The following is a 20,935-nucleotide window of genomic DNA, read 5'->3' as shown; positions in this document are numbered from 1 at the left end:
TTGTGGGCTTTGCTTCTAACTTACTGTAGGTAAGAGATGTGGCACAATTTTTAAAAAATATTTCTACCCATGTGTTAGGAGACTTTTCTTGCTCAGAATAAAGTTCATTTTGTCTGTCTGAGAGACAAAAAGAGGCCTTTTCCCTCAAAGAGCACGGTAGCTGGTTGAATTATTTTGCTTAAATTTGCAGGGTAGAGTGGGGAAGCAGATTGAAAAGGGGGGGTATCCATCTTGGGAAAAGAAAGAAGAAACAGGAGTGCAAAATTAAACAGTGTGTTTCATGTGTGGAAATAAAAAGTGGTTAATAAATATCTGCCAACTAGAACTTGGAAGATGGCTGTGAATTCGGGGTGAGTCAGCTACTGTGGGATTCATCAAGCAACACAATATAGCCCATAACAAGCTTGCAGGATCTCAGATATTTCTTTCCCCAGTAGGTGAAAGGAACGTGTAATCTTCCATTTTTACTCTTATTTATATATGGCACGTTTTTATAGCAAGAAAATATTTCCTTTTTAAATTTCAAATTAAACTCAACAGTTTGTGGCTGTTTTGAAAATCTTAATCCAACCAGATAAGCTCATTCAGTTGATAAAGCAAAGCTGTACAACCCTTTTTTTTTGCCTTCTTAAATTGTGAACTTCTTCTATATTTATGCTCAATTACATGCCTGTCCCATTTTTGCTGTCTGTCTAGACAATACAAATAAAAAAGTAAACTTGCACCTTTTCAATCCAAGACACTAAAAGGGATTGTTCCACAAGAATCATCAAGAGATACAACAGAATGATTTTGCTAACAATCTAAAGTAAATTGCTTTGAGGAAGAGGAAACCTCTGGTTTAACTTTCTCACAATTTATCTTTTTATGAAACATGGTTTGTCCGATATTTGCCACTTAATTATTGCTTTAGTAATCTTGAGTTAATGCATTTCATTACCTTCCTGCACAGCATGAGTTGTTGCTTCTTTTTGCATATTTTAAATAATAAGTGAGATGATAATGATGTCATCAAAGACTCTCTGGAAGAGAGAACATTATATTAGTTTTGTTGTACTGAAGGAAGTTGTGTCCTGTGCATTCATAGATTGTTGATGCATTTCTCAGGCTGTGAGTCAACAGATGTTAACTTGTCCTGTGTTGTGTGGGAAATCATCTTAGTCGCTGAATGGAGATCACATCTAATAAATGAGAGTAGACTATTTCTAAATGTTCAGGAGACTTAAAAGGATTCAACTTGTCTATTTCTGCATCTAAAAATTTAGGTGCATCAATAATCTTCCCCCTTTACTGTGTCACGATATTTTTGTCAACAGCTGTAGACCAATCAAATTGGCCGTGCAGTCTCCTGTGATATTCCTTGTCAGATTGTTGTCCTCAGAAGATAATCTACACAACAGTGTTTCTGTTTCTTTCCATGAATGGTACAGGAAGCATCTGAGCATCTTTTCTGTCTCCCAGATTAGCTAAAATGTTCTTCATGCTTTCCTTCCCCCTCTTCACAGGGTTTCTACTGTATACAGACTGAGTCATTTTCCTCTTCAAATGTTCAGGTTTTTAAGGAGGCCATTGTGAGCTACTTGTGCCAAGAATGCTCCTTTTTAGAATAGAAAATCACTGTGCTAAGTAAGCTATGACAAATATGTAATAGCTTCATTTAATGGAGATTTTAAATTAGTCTGAAAAGATAAGAGATTTGGGGAGATATTGTTTCCCTTCCTCCCCTACTACCATAGGAGTTTTGTGAAACCCACCAGAGTAACCCAGTCCAGTTTTTGTGACAAAGCTCTTTGTGTTAGAAATGACCAGGTTTACCAATTGGAATTTTATATTTACAACTAACTTAACCAAACACACCTTTAAAAATATTTTTATCTCATATCAGTATTTTACAAATACTCTATTTCTCAAGACCTGAGGTCATAATTCACAGTATTGTGGCAAGACAGTGCTGTAAGAAGACCCCCTGGGAGCAGACAGCTGGCTGCTCTTTAAGCTTTTGGGGTAACTCCCTTGCTGTACTCTGTTTCAAGTAACTGTGGATATGGATAACTCTTCCCTTTGTGCTTTGTTCTTCCTCTTTAGTTCCTTGTGGGGTGAGGTTTAGAAAGATCAGGGACAAAATTATGGGATTTTTGTCTGGATTTGACCACTCTGTCTGCCAACTGATAAAGTTTAATTTTGCCTTATGAATCAGTAGCAGGGGTGCAGTGCCTGCTGGGTCAGGAAGGACAGCACTGTGGGTTCATGACCAGAAGGTTATTCCCTCATTCAGTACTCCAGATTTCCCTACTTACCTTGCTAAGCTGCTCATAGGCTTTTCAACTCTTGGCTCCTGTAACAAACAGTTAAAAGTGATCTAATGCTAAGTATTTCTTAAAAAACCCACATATTTATCCAGTAGCTGAGCACTGTAAGACACAATTTTTGGTAGTTATTTTATCAAACTTGGCTTCCACAAGACAGACAGCACTCAGGTTTGTTTGTTGTTGAACCAGTCAAACAAGAAAACTTCTTTCAATAATCACTTTGCTTAACTGTTCTTGATATACCTGAAAATGCCTCATAGTAGCCAAACAGCTGGATACACAGTAATCAAGCAATTATTAATTAGCAAACTTTGTTGTACACCTTACCAAAAAAAAATCCCAAAAACCAAAACATCCAACCAACCAAAAAAACCACCAAACAAACCACAAAAACAGTGCAGTTATTTATGTAGCATGTCTCTTCATGCTCCTGTGCCTGGTAATAATTTTGTTTTTCCCTTTTCTTGAGAAATGAGATTGTTTGTTTCTTTTTTATTAGATTGTCAGCCTTGACTCTTTACTCTTTTGAATATGTGATTTGGTGCTACGAAGAAGGAATTTAGCACCAATCTGTTGGTGTGAAACAAGAAATAAATGAAAGCTGTTTAATCACCCTTGGCTATGAACATAGACCAGCGTGACCTAGTCTATTGGTCTTCTTGAAGTTGTCCTTGGTATTGACCTTTTTCTTTATTTTGTATTGTGGTCGCAGCTGGGAAGCCTAATGAAAAAATCAGGATCCTCTTGTGAACACTATAGAACTGTTTTATGAGTTACTGACTCAGAACTCTGGCCAGAGCCCCACTTTGCTCTTCCTAGGGGACCTGAAGCATGAGTGCAGAGGGGAAAAAAGAAGGGATATAAACCAGCACGGGGAGCAGAAGAGGTGGCTCTTCTCATAGCCTTTGGGTGTGTAGAAACATAGCCTTAATGAAAACCTGCAGTGATTTCTGGAATGCAAAAAGCTGAGAGGGTTGGCTAATTGGAAAGCACACCTGAGTTGTTGGATTGGAAAGGAAGCTAAACACAGATTTGTTTTAAATAGGAGGTACAGGAGTTTTCTGGAGAGAGAACAGTGATAGGGGCTCTTGTGCTTGGGTCCTGGGCTGCTTGGAGGTTGGTGGTTTGTGTCTGGTGGGAACAGTGTGAGGTGGTGAGAGGACACATGTACAGGAATAGGAGCTAGAAAAATACTTGAGAACCACTGGCTTGAAAAGATGTGATAAAAATGGAGCAAACACAGAAGTTCACAGCTTATTCATTTTCAGCTGGAATTGCTTAGTCATTGTCAGCTGGAATTGCTTTGTGTTAGACTGGCAGGGAAGGGTTGCAAGAAAGAATTTAAGAGCAAGGCTATCAGTCAGAATTTTTTTAAAATTTTCTTTCTGTGTTTAGAATGCTGGGCTTTTTTTCCCCCACACTAAAAAAGCATGTATATGACTTGAGGGCAGGTGGAAAAAGTTAATGTTTGTCCACTTCAGTGTTGAAAAAAGGCTTGTTTGGCCTTTTGTGTTTTAGTTTAGTATTGCAATTTATCGGGCTCTCTTAATAAATAAATAAGCAATGAACAATGCTATATACAGTAACATCAAAGGGATGAGTCAGTATGTGCTGTGTAGCCTGAAATAGTGGGTCAAAACCTTTGTAATGAAAATGAACAAGAGACAGTAGACATCAGCTAGAAAGTGGAATGTGGTGAGAGGAAGAATACTCTTCCATGTTTTGAAAAACTTTTCTGTGATTGAAGTAACTTTAAAAAAAAAGTTTTAAAAATGAGTATCAAAACAAGGCTCTTGTATCCTAACAAATGGGGAGAAATAAATTAGTTGTCTTGAAAAATTTGTGGAAGGATCAATGAGTGTTTAAGAAAAACATTTCATATCCCTTAAATGTCAATTTTAGAGTTTTGCTTTCACTGTATTTTTTTAATTTATTATGCATAAATATAGGTATAAATACATACTTTATGTGTATTTATTTTTGGAGGGAAATTATTGGCAGTAAAAATAAATAAAATTAGGGACAAAAAAAGCACTACAGGGTGTCATCTATTTGAATTTCTGTAAGACCTTTGATGTGATCTCCTACCATATTATCTCTAAATTGGAAAGATAGGACTTTGATGGGTGGATTTTGGGGTGGATGAGGTATTTGTGGATGATCACATCCCAAGGGTCAACAGCTCAGTGTCCCAATGGTCAGGGGTGATGAGTGTCTCTGGTCCAATGGGTGCTCAGGGGTCCCAGAGTGGGAGCAGTGCTGGACAGCAATGGGATCGAGTGCACCTTCAGCCAGCCTGCAGACCTCACCAAGCTGAGTGTGCTTCGTTCCTGAAGGACAGGATATTGTACAGATGGATCTGGACAAGCTCAAGGAATGGACTCATGGGAACCTCATGAAGTTCCATCAGGTCAAGTGCAAGGTGCTGCACCTGTGTTGGGATAACCCCCTTTATCAAGGCAAGCTGCAGGATGAAGGGGTTGAGAGCAGCCCCTGCTGGGTCTGAGAAGGACTTGGTGTTGGTGGATGAGAGGCTGGACATGACCCAGCAATGTGCACTCACAGCCCAGATAGCCAGTTGTATGCTAGGCTGCATCCAAAGCAGCAAGGGCAGCAGGATGAGGGAGGGGTTTCTGTGCCTCAGCTGTGCTCTCATGAGACATCTGGAACACTGCATCCAGCTCTGGGGACCCCAGCACAGAGAGGACATTGACCTCTTGGAGTGGGCCCAGAGGAGGACCACGATGAAGATCAAAAGACTGGAGCACCTCTCCTATGAGGAAAGGCTGAAAGAGCTGTGGTTGTTCAGCCTGGAGAAGAGAAGGCTTCAGGGAAACCTTGCTGCTGCCTCACAACTTCAAGGGAGTCTGTAAGAAGGGCGGGGACAAACTTTTAGCAGGCCTTGTTCCCATACAAAAAATAGTAATGGCTTTAAGCTTTAAAAAGGGTTTAGGTTAGACAAAAGAAAGGAGATTTTTACAAGGAATGTGTTAAAACATTTGAACAGGTTGCCACATCACAAAGAGGTGATGGATGCCCCATTCCTGAAAACATTTAAATTCAGGTGGGATGGAGCTTTGAGCAACTGGATCTAGTTGAAGATGTCTCTGCTCATTGCATGGGGATTGGCATGGATGACTTTAAAGGACCTTTCAAATGCAAGCTATTCTATGAAATTAAATAGCTTGCTGCTAATTTGAGCAAGGACATCTTCATGTTGCTGCTCTCTGCCTGGACATTACATTTCTAAATCACTGAATCATAGAATGTTGAGGGGTTGGAATGGACCTTAAAGATCATCAGTCCCAACCCTACCTGCCATAGGCAGGGGCAGCTCCCTTTAGACCAGGTTACTCAAAGCTTTATTCAAACTGGCTTTGAACACCACCAGGGTAAATAGTATTCATAATGAAGTTATTTTTTAGATGAGGTATTTGTGCTTTCATCTGTTTGTATTAGAGAAAGTGTAGTGTGAAGGAGAGAGATTAGCTTTGATGCCTGCTTTTCAGTTGCTGTGTTCTGCTGTCTGAGGGCATGAGCTATAACTCTCTCAAAATCAATCATCTATTCTCTTCTCCTGTCTTTTGAGTGATTATCCCAGTGGAAGTAAAATTGGAGCCTTGAAGGTGATTGAGAAATGTCTGTTCATAAAAGTGCTTGATTTCTTTCTTCTGGATTAATCTTTGAATATAACTTGACACGTCTGAACTTTTTAACTCAAAGGAATGAAGATTGCTCCCTTCCATTTATTTATATTTTAGATGGCAAATACATTAACTTTCCATGATCATTGAGTAGCTGTCATCCATCATCTGCAAGATGAGTTGTACCCTCTCAATACAAATACAAAAGTTGCATTCCTTTAAGAACATCTTAATATCTCCTTTACAGTATTTCCTCCCTCAGATGTTTATAGGTGAAGTCAGGTCCCAAGACATAGAGAGATCTTGCTTTTAAAGAAAGTCCAAATTGTTTGAAAATATCTCTGGCCTTTGGAGATCAAAGTGAGACAATTAAATATTTGTGTCTTTGAAGAAAAAAGAGGGAAAAAACCTTGAGTTCTTTTCCCTAGCTGCCTTGCTCAGAGCAGGGGCTTGGGAGCAAGCTGAGTCTTGCATGATTCAAGAAGAAATTAGATTTTGATGTGGAAGTAGATGTCTGAGTGAAGGACTCTGCCATTCAGTTCCCAGAATATGTTATGAACATGCCACAGGGGCCCTGAAATAGTCTCTTCCAATCTGATGGATGCTGTACACCATGAGATTATCTGTCTTCTACTGAATGTAAAACCTACTGTGGATTAGCACTGTGAAACGCTGTAAAAGGCTGCCTAGAGAGGTGGATGCCCCATCCCTGGGGGTTTTCAAACCTGGGTTGGACAGGGCTTTAAGCACCTGGTCTAATGGAACATGACCCTATCCCCATGGCAGGGTGGTTGGAACCAGATGGCTTTTAAGATCCCTTCCAACCCAAACCATTCTGTGATTCTATGAAAATCTAGGAGTTAAAAAATCATGATCTTTCTGTAGGTAGAAATTTATTTACTTAATGTGTGTACTGTAATAAAATGTGGTATCATTCTTTGGGTTAGAAAACCTGTCCTGCTGTTATGAGCCAAGCCTCCTGGTTCATTTCCTGAGCTTTCTCAGCACTGCCCCATTTGTAGAAAAGCTGTCTTGCAAAAAATGACGAGACAGAATGGGATTTATGGAGATGAGCATTTATATCTTCACCTGATAATTTTGACTGTTAGAGCACATGAAAAAAGCCAAATGCAAGTGTTTGCCTTTTGAAAACTTTTTTTCCCAGTATCAGATAGCCCTAACATTAAACCCTGTCTCTCCAGTAGGCACAGGCAGGAGGTTATTTGCCATTAATTGATTGTTTGGCCTTTCTGTGAAAGATGAAATACAGAAGTATCAAGAACATTTTGTGAAGTGATTGACAGAGACTCTCAGCTACTCCTTTCTGTATAAAGAGGGTTGGTAACAAGACCTTGTGATAATTCATGCTCTGACCAATTTGTTCAAATTATCTTTTCCTTCTCCTGTAGTTGTTGTCATTCACAGACCTGCTTCATCACCCGGAGCTCTCAGCAGACCATGGAATATTTTACTATGTTCAAGGCCAGTACAAGATTGAGGGTTTATTCTGTGATGCTTACTGAAAAAATTTCTCTTTTGATCTTCTATGGATCAAGAACTTAGTTTAAAAATTCTGTCTGTAACACTGAATGTGGCTTTTGTTTTTTGCAGAAGCCTAGCTCTGTAGGATTATGATTTTCTGTTGTGTGGCATGGCTTTAGTGTCTACTGAATTCTACCTGCAGTTCCTATTGTAATGCACTTATGTGATGATGAATAACTGATTGGTATAAAACATACAGGCAAAACCATCTGTATCTTTTCAGCAATGTATTTTAATAGAAGGACTGGCAGGATAAAGATTTAGGGTATAGCAGCAGTGTACAGGAAACTGTGATGCTTTTCCTGTATATAATAAATCTATCTCATTGTGTGCTTATGTGGATTAAACTGAAGTCTTCAGCATTTCAGGTGTTAAGAGTAGCCTTAGACTATCCAAATGCCACTTCTCAGTGATTCTTCTCAAAGACACATGTTCTCAGTGGGCTGGTGGTTAAACGTTTGAATGCCTTATCAAGATCCAGTTCTTCAACTCTTCTCTCCTTTTTATGAAGAATGGACTGAATGTCTGTCCTTCACCTTGTTTTTCAAGTACTTTTTGAAGTGATAACTTACAGACATACTGTTCTTTTGTTACTGAGGGGCAAGGCCAGAGTTCTTGACATGGGGGCAGTGCCATTCTAGTGGGCTGTAGTATGGGCCTGTCCCTTCTTTGTGTTACCACTGGCATGACCTGGGGAGAAATGATTTCTGTCCCCATCACTTTTCAGCCATGTTAGTGCCTGTGTTTGTCATCAGGTTATTTCTAGCCCAAAGGAGAAGGCTAAGCAGGAGGATCTGAAGCAATGCTAGAATGTCCCTTTCAGTCACAGCCACAGCTAGGTCACCTGCAACCAAGCATGAAGAAGCATCCTGTTATGGCTGATACCTGTGTCATTGCGAAGGATTTGTTCCTCTCACCGAGAACTGTGGCACATGCCCTGTGCAGCAATGATGTGTCTGATGTAAGGGCTGCCTCTAGTTGCCTCTGATCCTGGATTAGATGTTGGTGTATTTAACCACTTCAGTAAGATAGTGGTTAAGAGGTAATTCAACTGCAATATTTGTCTTCTAAGGACTACATAAAAGCCACTTTACTAAGATGGATGCTCTTGTTTTTGTATAATGACAACTAAGTGTACCCCTGCAGAGCATCAACCCTCTCACTTATTTACTAGCTGCTCATTTGGGAGTGGATGAATGAGTTGCAAGGAAGCAATGTAAATCCCTAGTGTCACATTATTGTCCTTTTTTTCATGGAATCCAAGTTCTGTTGCACTCATGGAGACTACAACTATTGTTCACATTTGCCATTAAAAAAGTGTGTTTTTTCAACAGCCTGGAAATTTCTTTTTATGAAGTCTTGTACTTCAGGTATGATGGTTTCATTCTGTCAGATACCAGTATTGTTATGGTGTTACTCTGCAGTTAAAGTTTTTATTTACTAAAATGCCATGTGACTTGGGATCTTGAAATGTTTTCATGGTGTTTATTAGGGTTTGCTGCAGGATGGATTTGCTTTGTTTTTACTGGGCATCAAAGCAGGTTTTTTCTGTGGAACTCACAGCAACTGCAGTGACTTAGCAGGATTTTTCTTCAACATGAAATCTCTTGGGAAGGGCTAAACTTTGGATCTCAATAAAAATCAAATTTAAGGGGCAGTGTATTCACTCAGGATACTAAATTGACTGGATTGTGTGGAAAGTCCATACTACAGCAGTACACAAAGTGGAATTTAATCACTTTGCATGAAGAGACAGGGAAGTTTCCTTTAAACCAAAATGGCAATTAAGAGATACAAACTTTATGAATGTACCAGGCCGTGACTATACTCTGTTATTACATCTAATGGGTTTAAAATGACCTAGGTCATCTCACTGCTTCCTCAATTATTCTTTTCTTTTTTTTTTAATTTACAGTAATTACAGCTTGGCTATGATCTCCTTGCTCAGTTTTTAATATTATAAAATAAGCTGAAATGCTTTTTTTATTGATACAAACACTGCATTACAGAGTTTCACAAACAGATTTATGAACAGTTTATTTCTTTATACTTAAAAGCAAAAACCCAACCTGTAGCTTTAGGAAAGGAGCAGACAGTGCACTAAATGTTATTTTAAGATATAAGAGCTTTAGTTTCACATCTCAATAAGGATTCTGATTTTTCAGCATAGCTAATGTATGATGCTTGCCAATAGTAAGTTTGGATGATAGCTGAGTTGTACATATAGCAAATACATCACATATCTTACCTAACCTTGCTGCTTTTTCTTCCTACTAGCCTCTCAACCTATTGCAAAACAGGAAAATGTGAATAAAAAGCAGTGGATTCTTAAAATCCCATCTTCAGGTTGAGTCAATACTACCCACTCTGTACCACAGTCTGAAACTGAGGCAATTCATTTTTGAGAGAAGTCTGCTTCTTTTAGTGAGTGTGGTATTCTAAGAGATTGATAGGCAGAATGCAGTTTCTTTCTTCAGAAACCCATATGTTTTTCCTAAATGTAGTTGTCCTTTGATGGTGACAAATTTCTGCAGAACAGCATTTCAGGAATGTTGTTCCTGAGTTGAAAGAGAAATTCCTCATGTTGAAGTTTATTGTACTCGTTCCAATAGCATCATTTCTATTCTGCGGGAAGTTCTGGGCTTTTAAGGAGAATGGAAAACTTTCCATTCAAAGTAAATTTTTTTGCAGGAACTAAAATCCCCAAACATTTCTTTATAATTAAATAGTAATTTTAGAAAAGCTGTTAAAAATAAAAGTGCACTTGAAAGCTTAGTGCAGTCTTTCAACTCAGCTGCAGCCCTTCATTCTAAGACTGTGGAAGGGGGCACTTGTGAACTCCCTTGAACCTGATGTGCTCTGTGGCATTGGCTTCACAGCAGCCACTGTGGTAGGAGCATTGCTTGGCAAACATCTGAGCTCTCCAGAAGCCCCTTAGGAAAGTGGTGAAACATAAGCCATAATTCTGTCAGTATTTTGCTAGAAATCCTCCAAACCAGTCATCTTAACACATCTGTGACCTGGCATTTTTCCACTGCAGCCTATTGATCTGGAGCAGTCTTTGGAAGTCCTTAATACCTGGTACACATTCTGGCCTTTCCCTAACTGTACTGCTTCTGGTCGCCACCATTGTTCAAGAAAGAGCCCACAGCAATTGTCAGGGAGGCCTTGCCCTCCGTCGTTGGAAGGTTTTGTTTGAGTAATTGACATTCTGTGTTTGATCTGACAGGAATCCTTCAGTGGGTGAAGCTGATAGATAACTTTGAGGCTGAGTACGAGTATGTGACCAATGAAGGAACAGTGTTCACTTTCAAGACAAACCGCCACTCTCCAAATTATCGGTTAATCAACATTGACTTCAGTGATCCAGAGGAATCCAAATGGAAAGTTCTCGTCCCTGAACATGAAAAAGATGTTCTAGGTAAGAGTTCATGTCAAGTTAAAGACATTAGGTTCTGCTTTTTCCAAATTAATTCAGTAATTAGTCTGTTGAATGATCTTTTACAGACCCTCTTGCTTTTTTTCTGTGTTTAAACTTTGGTTAGGATTTGCAATTTAAAAGACTTGCTGAGATACAAGCGATTCAGAACATCTCTTTCTCTCTCTCTCCAACGTCCTGTGTGGCCCTAGTGAAGTTGCTTCATCTGTCCTTGTTTTAATTTGGTGTTTGTAGGAAATGAGGGGAAAGTATTTTCCTGCTTCATGTCAGTGAAATAAATGCTTACTAGATAGTCAGTGATTACAACAAGAGGGACTTTGTAAGCAGAAAGAAGGGAAAGAGCAAATCTGGCAGTACTGCAGCATGCTTTGAACAGAATTGGTCAGAATTTGAGACAGGATTTCTTTTGTTCCTGGAATAAGAGGAGTAAACAATACTTGAAAAAAAAAAGCCTCAGGAAAGTGTAAGGGCATGGAATTCTTAAAGTATAGAAGTAAGTTCAAAACATGAAGGTTTGGTTTTGATATAATCAAAATAAAGGTGTATTTTTTAATCCTATCATTTTGCAGAAAGTTCTGTGAAAGCTTAGAATTAGTTTCAGATAATGCAGAAGAACCTGATTTTGACAGATACCTCGTGTACATTTATGTAGTTTGCTCTCCATACAGTACAAGGTATAATTATGATTTATCTGACTAGCAAATTAGTTATTGAAAAATACTCTGAATTTCTTATTAATCAATTTTTGTACAAATTCCTTCATGTTTGCTACTTTTCCAGTGAAGAGCTGCTTTGTAGAATGAGTAGAATTCTCTTTGTGTATCTGATTTCATATGTACATATAGTGTACCTTCTGTCTTTCCTCACTGAGACACACCTATTTTACTACATTTCAAAGTGAGCATAAGGCTTTTGTCACTTAAAAAAATCTTTATTTCTCTCTGCAGTTCACAATGTGTCCTGTGTGATTTCTGCCCCAGACTAGATGTCCCCAGTGTGACATAAATGTTTATTCTAAACATATCCAGAATTGTAGTGATGTTGCAAATGACTGGGGTCTAGAATGTTGAGAGAATTTTAGTGAATGGAAATGTAGCAAATTAGAGTTTGGTGAGCCACAAATCTTTTCTTAAGATTGGGAACTATTTGAATCAGGAGCAACCTACATCTTAAATGAAATATGTTTCAAGTCCTAAGCAGAGAATTTGTAATAGATGTAAGTGAAAAATTGCTTCCAAGTCTTTATTTTGGTCATGTGCAAATTCACTGGCAGTGTGTTCAGCCATGCTTAAGTTATGAGGGACAGCAGTTTATAAAGTGGGACCAAATTGAAGAATTGATGTGGTGAGTGTATAAACAGAATGGGATAGGAACCTGTGACTGACATGAAATGTGGTTGCCATGTGTGGATTTACATGGAGAGTGGTCTAGGCAGCCAAAGGAGCTTTGACCAGCGGCTCTGTAAGCACTGATTATCTATTCCTTCCAGTAAGATAAATGCCAGATCTGCTCTTTCCTACACGGTGGTATTTGGCTCAACTCCATTTTGGTTTCATTCTAAAGGCAGAGTCGTGATGAGTTCATGTTCATGCACAAACAAAAAAAAAATTAATGCATGCAACATTCATTTAATGGCTTATACATGACAGCCTTGACAGTACAGAATTAACAAGAACTGCACTAAAAAAGCTGAAAGCTCAGATGAATGCGTTTGCTGAGGACACTGGCCTTTAGACTGTAAACCCAACAGGCATTCAGCTCTTAAATAGTTGAAAGCAAACATAATCTGTCATATAAAGCCATCAGGGTGACTTTCAGGAATATGTTGTGTGTCATTTATCTTTTACTGTCATTGAATGTGAAGCCAGAACAGGCAATCATATGTCTACTTCCCTCTATAGCTTTTTGGGGCAATATGTAAAGAAATTGGATTGAAGTAACAAATGCAAGAGTCTGAGTTTTAAGTAGATCTTAATAAATCTATAGTAGATCTTACAGAAAAGTAAATTTAAATTCTTCAGTTGCTTCTTTGTTACAGACACTTGCAGATTAATGTTTTATCTTAGCATCAAGATATAGGAGTTCTATCATGTTCAAGAAGTTGTAGTCCTGAATAAATAAAAAACTTCACTCCTTCACTTGATATAGCGAGCAAGCAAGCCAGTCTCCATGTCAGGCTCTTTTAATCATTACAAGTTTTCTTAAGGAAGACATAATTGTAGCGATGACAGTTAATAATTCGTTCTTGGAAACCTTGGAGTCAAGTGACTTTGATTTGGTTGATAAAGAGATGACAGTGTAATGAAGCTCCTTCTGCAAAAGCTAAGGCAGCAGTGATTCAGAGGGTAAATGGGTATTACTGCTTTTTACTTATGTGTGGGAGTGACTTTAACAAGATGTAATTTAGCTGTATTAGTATTTCTTCACAAGCATTATAATTAGCGATACCCTAGGTCACAAATCTGTTTTATTGGGATATATGGATCCTGCTCTGGTATGACCTACCTGGAAGACATAGCCTATTCATTTCTGCATCTTAACTTAGATTCAATTTCATGAAAGCTGCAGTTACAGAAATAGATTTATTGACAAATAATAAATTCATGATTGAGAATTAAGAATCTCTACCAGTGTCCATGACTGGCATAAAGAGATGTTCCACAAAGTGTTATTGTATTCGTAGAAAGATGCTACAGCTAATACAATCTAACCAAGAAATAAAGACACATGCCTATATGATGGTGTGAATGTCATTTGGTTTCCTCAACACATTCTTTAAGATAGACTTTTCTATTGGCTTTGACCCTTTCTTTTTCAAGAACTGTTTATAAGTGAGATAATTTGGGAAATAAGGGGAAAAATCAAGCATGTTGCTGCAGTGAAGTTGTACATGCACTTCATTTTACAACTGTCAGCAGGGATTTTACACAGGGATGAGGTAAATTTAGATCTCTACTCTGTGAGCTGAGGGGAAGAAATAAATGACAGCTATTTTGAAAGGAAATTGAAGAGGGCACCTCAGAGCATATTGTAGTGTGATGAGGCTAATTTCCTTCCCTTTGGAGTTTGTTTATCAAGTGTTAGTTTTAATTTTCAGGGAGTCTGAAATCAAACCACAGGAGAGATTCACATCTGACATTGAACTTGTGCTTTAAATGACCACATAGCTGCAAGAATTGAAAGGCAGCTATGACACTATAAATGCAGACTGACAGTAACAGACCTGCAACCCTAGTTCTAAGGCACAGGATAGACCTGCTGGGTTTAGAAGGTTAAATGATTTATTTTGAGAACTGTGGCACCCCTCATTGCACCCAGGATGCTCAGTACTGCTAGAGCAGGGCAACTGGAGGGCAGCAGTTACTTTCCAGCCCTTTCCCTCTGGCAATGAAAAACAAAATAGCTCTCCTGTGTAAGGAGAGCTGAGGAATAAGACAAATTCCTGAATGTGTTGTAGATGAGGAGAGGATCTTGAACAGTTCCTTGAATCTCAGTTGGCCATTTAACAAGCAGAGGCAAAGCTAGCAGTGCTCCCTGTACCTTGTACACATCTGCACACCTAAACTCAGTGCAAGTAAAATGCTTCCCTTGCCTCAGCTACAATTCCCAAGTGGAAAATAGTATTTTTCTTTATACCTTTAACCTGCTAACTAATTCATAAATGTGTGGGAGATGGGGAGGGGAGTTACTGCAGCTGAAATTCGTGTTTTAGTACCATAGTGAAGCCAGGAGGGAAAGTCTGGAAGGAGCACCAAATCCTTGACTTGTCGAAATTGGTTGAAGCTTTCCCATTAACTTTAACATAGCAGGCTGCCACTGAGGATGGGGTCTCAGTGAGAAGATACATGCTTTATATTGTGAGGGCTTGTCAACATTTACCTACACATTTCAGAATTATTCATGTTTTATTCTGTAAATTGCTCATGCTTTACCTGCAAGTTTAATTGTAAGTAGCCTTGAGTAATGGTTACAGGTCATTGTAGTTGAGGTCAGCATTGGTATCTGTTAATCTGCAGAGATACTGAAGTTTTTGGTCACTGTCTGTGATGACCAAAAAAACCACCATGACATTCCAGGTCTGTCTTGCAGCTACAGATTTGGCATCCATTGCAATACATTAATTATTCTCACTCAACAATATATGTGTTGAGTGGACACATAAGCACAGCCTTATCGAGTAACTCAGCAATTCCTGCTGAAGCTCTGTGGCTGCTTGGCTCCTCTAGTGTGGGCTGTTCTCCATCAGCATTTCAGCCTGCATCTGTCAAAGCATGTTTGTACATTCAGACACTTAACATGCCGTGGTAGTGCTGCAGAAAGGAAAGGTCAAAACTGTTTTAAGTCACTAAGGTTAGTGGCACAGATGTTTAGTGTGAGGATTCAACCCCTTTTTTCACTGAAACAGTTTCAAAAAATTGTTCATAGCAGCATTGCAGCTAGCAGCTTTGTGATTAGTGACAGCTGTCAAAATTTTAAAAAGAGTTTTTGGAAAGTAGCAGTATGTGAATTTCTGGAAGGTTGAACTAGAAGTTCTCGACACAGTTGAGCTCAGTTTTCTAGGCCTTGTTAAGAATTATATCTCCTCTAGCTCAAATTTAGCTATTGAAGAATTGTATGTAACATATTATCCTCACCAAAGTGGTCACTGTACTCTTCAGAGAGAACTGGCCAGTACCAAGGATAACTCTTCACACCTGCTTTCACTACTTAGGACTGCCTCCAACTATGTTCATCTCTCTCTGATGCCTGAAGCAAGATGCTCAGGTTGGAGAAGGCAACCTCTTAGTGTTTATTGTGTAGAAGTATAAATCCTGTGCCTGATGGATGTTGGAAGTCGGTAGGTTGATAAATTTAGGTGTATCCCAGAGAGTAACTGCTCTGTTCATTGGTATTAACTGAACATAAATTGACCTATACATTGGAGAGGTTTTGGATAGTTAGGTTTTTAAAAACCATCACTTGTGTATATGAAAGTGCTCAGCAAGCAACTCACAGTATCCCAGAATGGGGTATCCAAAATAAATGGTTCATTTGCACTCTAAAGGTGCTTATTTCTTCTCCCCATTTGTCTATAAAGGGTGCCTACAGCAATGGTGTCAGGCTTAGACAGGAGATTCGAAGTCACACAGTCTTAAAAGTTTCTAGGAAATACAGAGGCATGCAGGATGCATCCTGCACTGCACGAGCAAAACCAAAACGTTGGCTGCTAATGCAATGCACCCAACAGTATCTGTGGTTCTCAGTGCTGAGCATGGGAATAACAGAGACTCAGCTTAGAGCTTGCAGTCAAAAAATAGCTCTTGTTAATAATTCAGTATTGTTTTAGCTTGCTGTGTATATAAGTGTTGGTTCTTAGTGTCTTCTTTTACTTCTGGTCTTTCAAGTCTGGTTCAATGTTTTGCTCTATTTTGATTTTTGCGTTTCTTTGTAGCTGCCATTACTGTAAGTTTTGGAGGCAGTTAGCAATGCACCAAACCCAGTTATAATACAGGTACTGTACTCAGAAGCTGTGTTCCTAAATTTCATGGAATGTCTTAAAAACATTTTGCATTGGCTTCTCATCTGTTATCTCCACCTGAGAGCATCTAATTTGTAAACCAAAGAGGTGATGGAGAGTTGATACTGCTGCTTCCTAGGCAAGTTCCTTAGTAACAGAAATCCCCACATAAGCCAGCAGCCTTTCTCCTGAGCAATTGAATCTTTCTAATAAAAAGAGTAGTACCTCTTCATAAATATATAAGTCAAAGTAATAATTAACATCGGCTCTTAAAGAAAAAATCCATTAAACTGAATTGTTTAATCAAATAATTAGTGAGGAATTAAAGCATCACCACAACATAATTTTAAAATAAAAATATCTTAAATATTTTTCTTGAGGCAAATCTATATATTATATACATTTGAAGTTGATCTAGTAAAGAATATTAGTGGAGTTCATGGGATTCTTTTTTGCATGCAGAGACAATAATTCTGCATGCAAAAAAGGTGTGTTGCTGTTGGGATGCTAACTTTTAAATTCATATTTTGTATGAATTTCATAAACCACATAAAAATGTTGGAAAATTTGTGCAGTGACAGTGTAAAAAATATTTTAAATTACTACATATTCTCTTTGTGTATACAGCCAAGAGTGATTCTCTATTTCAAAATATGTAATTGAATAGAACTATTAACTTGCAATGTTTATTATGTTCTCCAGCCTCACTTAAGAAATTTTAGCCACCCTAGAGCTAAAATTACACATCTATTACTAATTTATAAACAGTGTTATGTTATGCTGTACCTTATTATTTCAGGTCATGGCTAAAATTTCAGTTAGTGTTCTCTCTGGAGCTTTGGTTAGAAAATTCCCAAATTTAGACTAGAAGCTCATGAGGGTGTTGGAAAGTTTGAGGGTAAAAAAAATATGAATGGTAGCAGTTGGGAAGAGGGGAGTAGTAAAGCTTTATTTAGGTATTTATGAAACATCATTTCACATGCCTAGAAAGACAAGTATTACATTTCAGTGGTCCTTCAGAAACAAGCTAAAGGATTGAGGATTTGAAAGTCTTTGAGCTCTAGGGGTTCATGAGAGACCTGAACTCTATATGAAAGCATAAATGATGCTTTCAGAATAACGAGTTTTGACCTTCAGTTCCAAAAACTTGTTACCCTTAATGGAAGGGGCACAACGTACAACTTGGAACTTTTATTGTGGAATTTGAATATGCAAAGATGCATTTATAAGACTGTCTTCTTTACAGCTCTTTGAATTCAAATTATTTGGTTTTATAGGACATTGAGGAAACTAGAAAAAACTGTTAAGATGTGAATAACATAAAATGGCATAAAACTGAAATTCCATCAATTTTTATATGCTTATGCTCTAAGATTTTTTCCTCCAATGTTGTTGCATTAAACTCTCCATCTCACAGTGCTACTTTGGCATTACAGTGTACCTCTGTCTGTCCTATCTAAATTTTCTTCCTCATTTGGTTCCTCTCCTAATTCTTTGCTTCCAGCAGATAAAAAAAAACATTTTCCAACACTGGTATTTTGCCCATGATTTAGATTTCCAGTCTGCATTGTCAGAGAAGAAGTTGTGTATATATACTTGGAAGAGAATAAGAATCACCTCCTCATCTAAAATAAAAATGTCCCACATTACCTCCTTCAGGATACTTTCTTTGATTTTTAACTTTGCTTGTATTTTGTCTTGCTTGTATTCAATTTGTGAATTAATGAGAAATTAAAATACTTTTGTTGCAAAATAATTTCTTAAATGGCAGAAATATTGAGCAAGATTAAGATGTTTTAATCTTTCTCCTGTCTGTATGAGTAAATAAATAGACTTGTCACTAGAGATCTAAAGCCAATGACACAGGAGACAGGAAAGAGTATGTTACATTATAGATCATGGATGAACTGGAGCTCCAAAGAGTTTCTACACTTTATGGGCTATAGAGATGGAGATTGAAGTGAGATAGTCAGAACCACAGAGATTTTTAGAAATGACAGACCAGATATTTTATTTTAAGTCGTTTTTAGTCCAATTGAAAAATTGGCATGCCATGAAATAAAGGTTCACATATGTCTAGTAGTTATTCCAAGGAACAGACTCAGGATGGGAGAAGTTCTGTGAGCAGAATCTCTCATTCCTGCACAGCTGCACAGACACAGTGGGACTAGAACTAGGACTGCCAGGAGAGACATGAAGGCAATGAACCTCTGCAGAGGGATTTGGTCCTGGATCCTTCAGGATTGAATTCACTGTGCTGCATCCTGCTCCTGTTACCTTACAGTCTCAAGAATGCTGTTTAGCAACATTAGTTGCTATGTTTGAATAAGCACGTGGGCTTTTTTTAATGGCATGATGAGACTATCACCCCAGAATAACCCTTTTCTTGCACCCAGTAGGGCTTGCTTGCAAGAATAGTCTCCTGATTACTTCAGCAATAGAACCAAGAGCAATAGTAACATCTAGGTTCTATACCTCAATGTGCAATACAGGATCATGTCTTTTTTCCTTATGAGTTTAGTTTGAGTATAAATCATAATGATTGTTTTGATTTTCATTACTTTCCATAAGTATTGCTGGCAAAGATAAATGTTTTGCTTGGGTTATGCATTGAAATCTGTGATATTTAAGAGCAGTATTGATCTATAAATATCCTAAATGCATAAGCATATTGATTAAGCAATTCTTTATTCCTGTGTCTGCATAAATTAACTTTAAGCAGCATGGTTAATGCATTTCCAGAGAATGTCAGACTTTACTTTGGGTTCATTTACAAAGATTTAAAAGTTAAAGGCAGTGTGTGTCAAAAATTTTGCTGCATGCATTTAGGTATGCTAAATGCATAGGATCAGAGTATGTCTGATTGTTTTCTTTCTTACTTTTTTAAATTGTATTTTCTGTGGCTTTGTTTTTCTTTTCCATGCTGTGCAGAATGGGTTGCTTGTGTGAAGTCCAATTTCCTGGTTTTGTGCTACCTGCATGATGTGAAGAATATCCTGCAGCTTCATGACCTAGCCACTGGTGCGCATCTCAAGACTTTTCCCCTAGAAGTTGGTAGTATTGTGGGATATAGTGGCCAAAAGAAGGACACTGAAATATTCTACCAGTTTACTTCCTTTTTATCTCCAGGTAAGATTTTTTTTGTCTCATGTTATTGTTCCTTTTCCCGAGAACAGTGTCTTTCTCATTTTTTTGTAGTTTCCACCCATATTAGCAGTGATTGTGCACATAAAATGTATCAGTCTTTGATTCATCAAGCCTAAATAATATGCCTGCTAGTATTTGAGACACCTTCATTAAGAGTAAAGACTGACGTGTACTGGAGATAAAATTGTAGTATTCTCACAGTTCTTGCTTCATACACCAAGACAGAAGGTGAACACCTCAGTAAAAGATAAATGTTAATGTGTTTAATGTGATTTTTAATCACAATTTTAAAGAACATTAATAAAAGTCACAGAAATTGTTTCTGATAGTTTTATGATTCATTTATGCATAGCCTTATTTGAGCATCCTTACTGTCTGTCCTTACAGTATTTGGTGTTGTTGGATTGCTGTAGGAATCATCTTTGTACAGTCCTGCAAAGCTGGAGCTGTCCAAAGCATTACATAATACAGGTGTGGCAAAACAGTAAATATTCTAGGATTTTGCATAGGAAGGGAGTTTCTACACAATTGTCAACCTAGTACATGACAAGAAAATGTATTTACTGTTCACTCTTTTTTTTCTTTGTTTATGGCCCAAACAATCAATACCTAATACAAGATGGGATTCAAATATGAAAGGGCAGATAGGTTTCAGCATCTTTATCTCCTTCCAAGGTTTTGTATCATAAATGTGCTTGTAGCATCTGACCTATGTTTTTGCTTGTTTCAGTCAGAGCACAGCAACATTACATTGCAAAATGGCTGTAAAATAGTTCAGATAAGTTTGCTGGTTTTGCTAGAAAGGATTATGTCAAATTATCAAAATTAGGTTTCGATCGTAGCAAATAAGAAGTGTATGAATTGCCTATTGTCTTACTGTTTACATAAACAGAAATACCATCTATTTTCAGTTCCTCTTTTAAACAACATGCAGATTGTTGCAGCCATTGCAGCTGGAGAGTAGCTTGTGGACACTCTTGCATTTATCTCTAACTTTGTCCAGCTTGATGGTTCATAGTTGAGCTGCCCACATTGTGGGCCAGAAGTTGCCAGTTTTACAGGCCTGCACCATTCGTCTCAGTTGATCCAGTAGAGTCTCTGCAGCTGCTAAAAATCTGTAGGGGAAGAGCCCAGACCTGTTTTAGCCTGTGGCTTTCCAGCTGGCCACCAATAGCTGCTCTCACTGCCTGCTGGTTGCTTAGGCAGATTATTTTTCTCCTTTTCATTGATTTCCTTAGCATCTACAAAGAATTCACTATAGCATAGCTCTCTTAACTGGGGCAGGGTGACCTGGAATCTGGAAGAAAAAGGGGAGGTGAGAAATGTGGGTAGACGTATGAGGGTAAGGAAAGAATGA

At 38.1% G+C, this 20,935-nt stretch overlaps 1 protein-coding gene across 1 annotated transcript in view; it reads left to right on the top strand.

Moving 5' to 3' along the window:
* Nucleotides 1-20,935, top strand: part of PREP (prolyl endopeptidase) — an 86,568-nt gene that overhangs the window by 27,001 nt on the left and 38,632 nt on the right. The window contains exons 8-9 of the mRNA XM_036380008.2: nucleotides 10,725-10,916; nucleotides 19,363-19,560. Of these exons, the coding sequence (XP_036235901.2) occupies nucleotides 10,725-10,916; nucleotides 19,363-19,560 (390 nt within the window). The remainder of the gene's footprint in view (nucleotides 1-10,724; nucleotides 10,917-19,362; nucleotides 19,561-20,935) is intronic.

This window comes from Molothrus ater, chromosome 3 (assembly GCF_012460135.2).
Source record: "Molothrus ater isolate BHLD 08-10-18 breed brown headed cowbird chromosome 3, BPBGC_Mater_1.1, whole genome shotgun sequence".
Taxonomy (NCBI): domain Eukaryota; kingdom Metazoa; phylum Chordata; class Aves; order Passeriformes; family Icteridae; genus Molothrus; species Molothrus ater.
The sequence above is the reverse complement of the archived record's forward strand: the minus strand, read 5'-3'. Positions and strand labels throughout refer to the sequence as shown.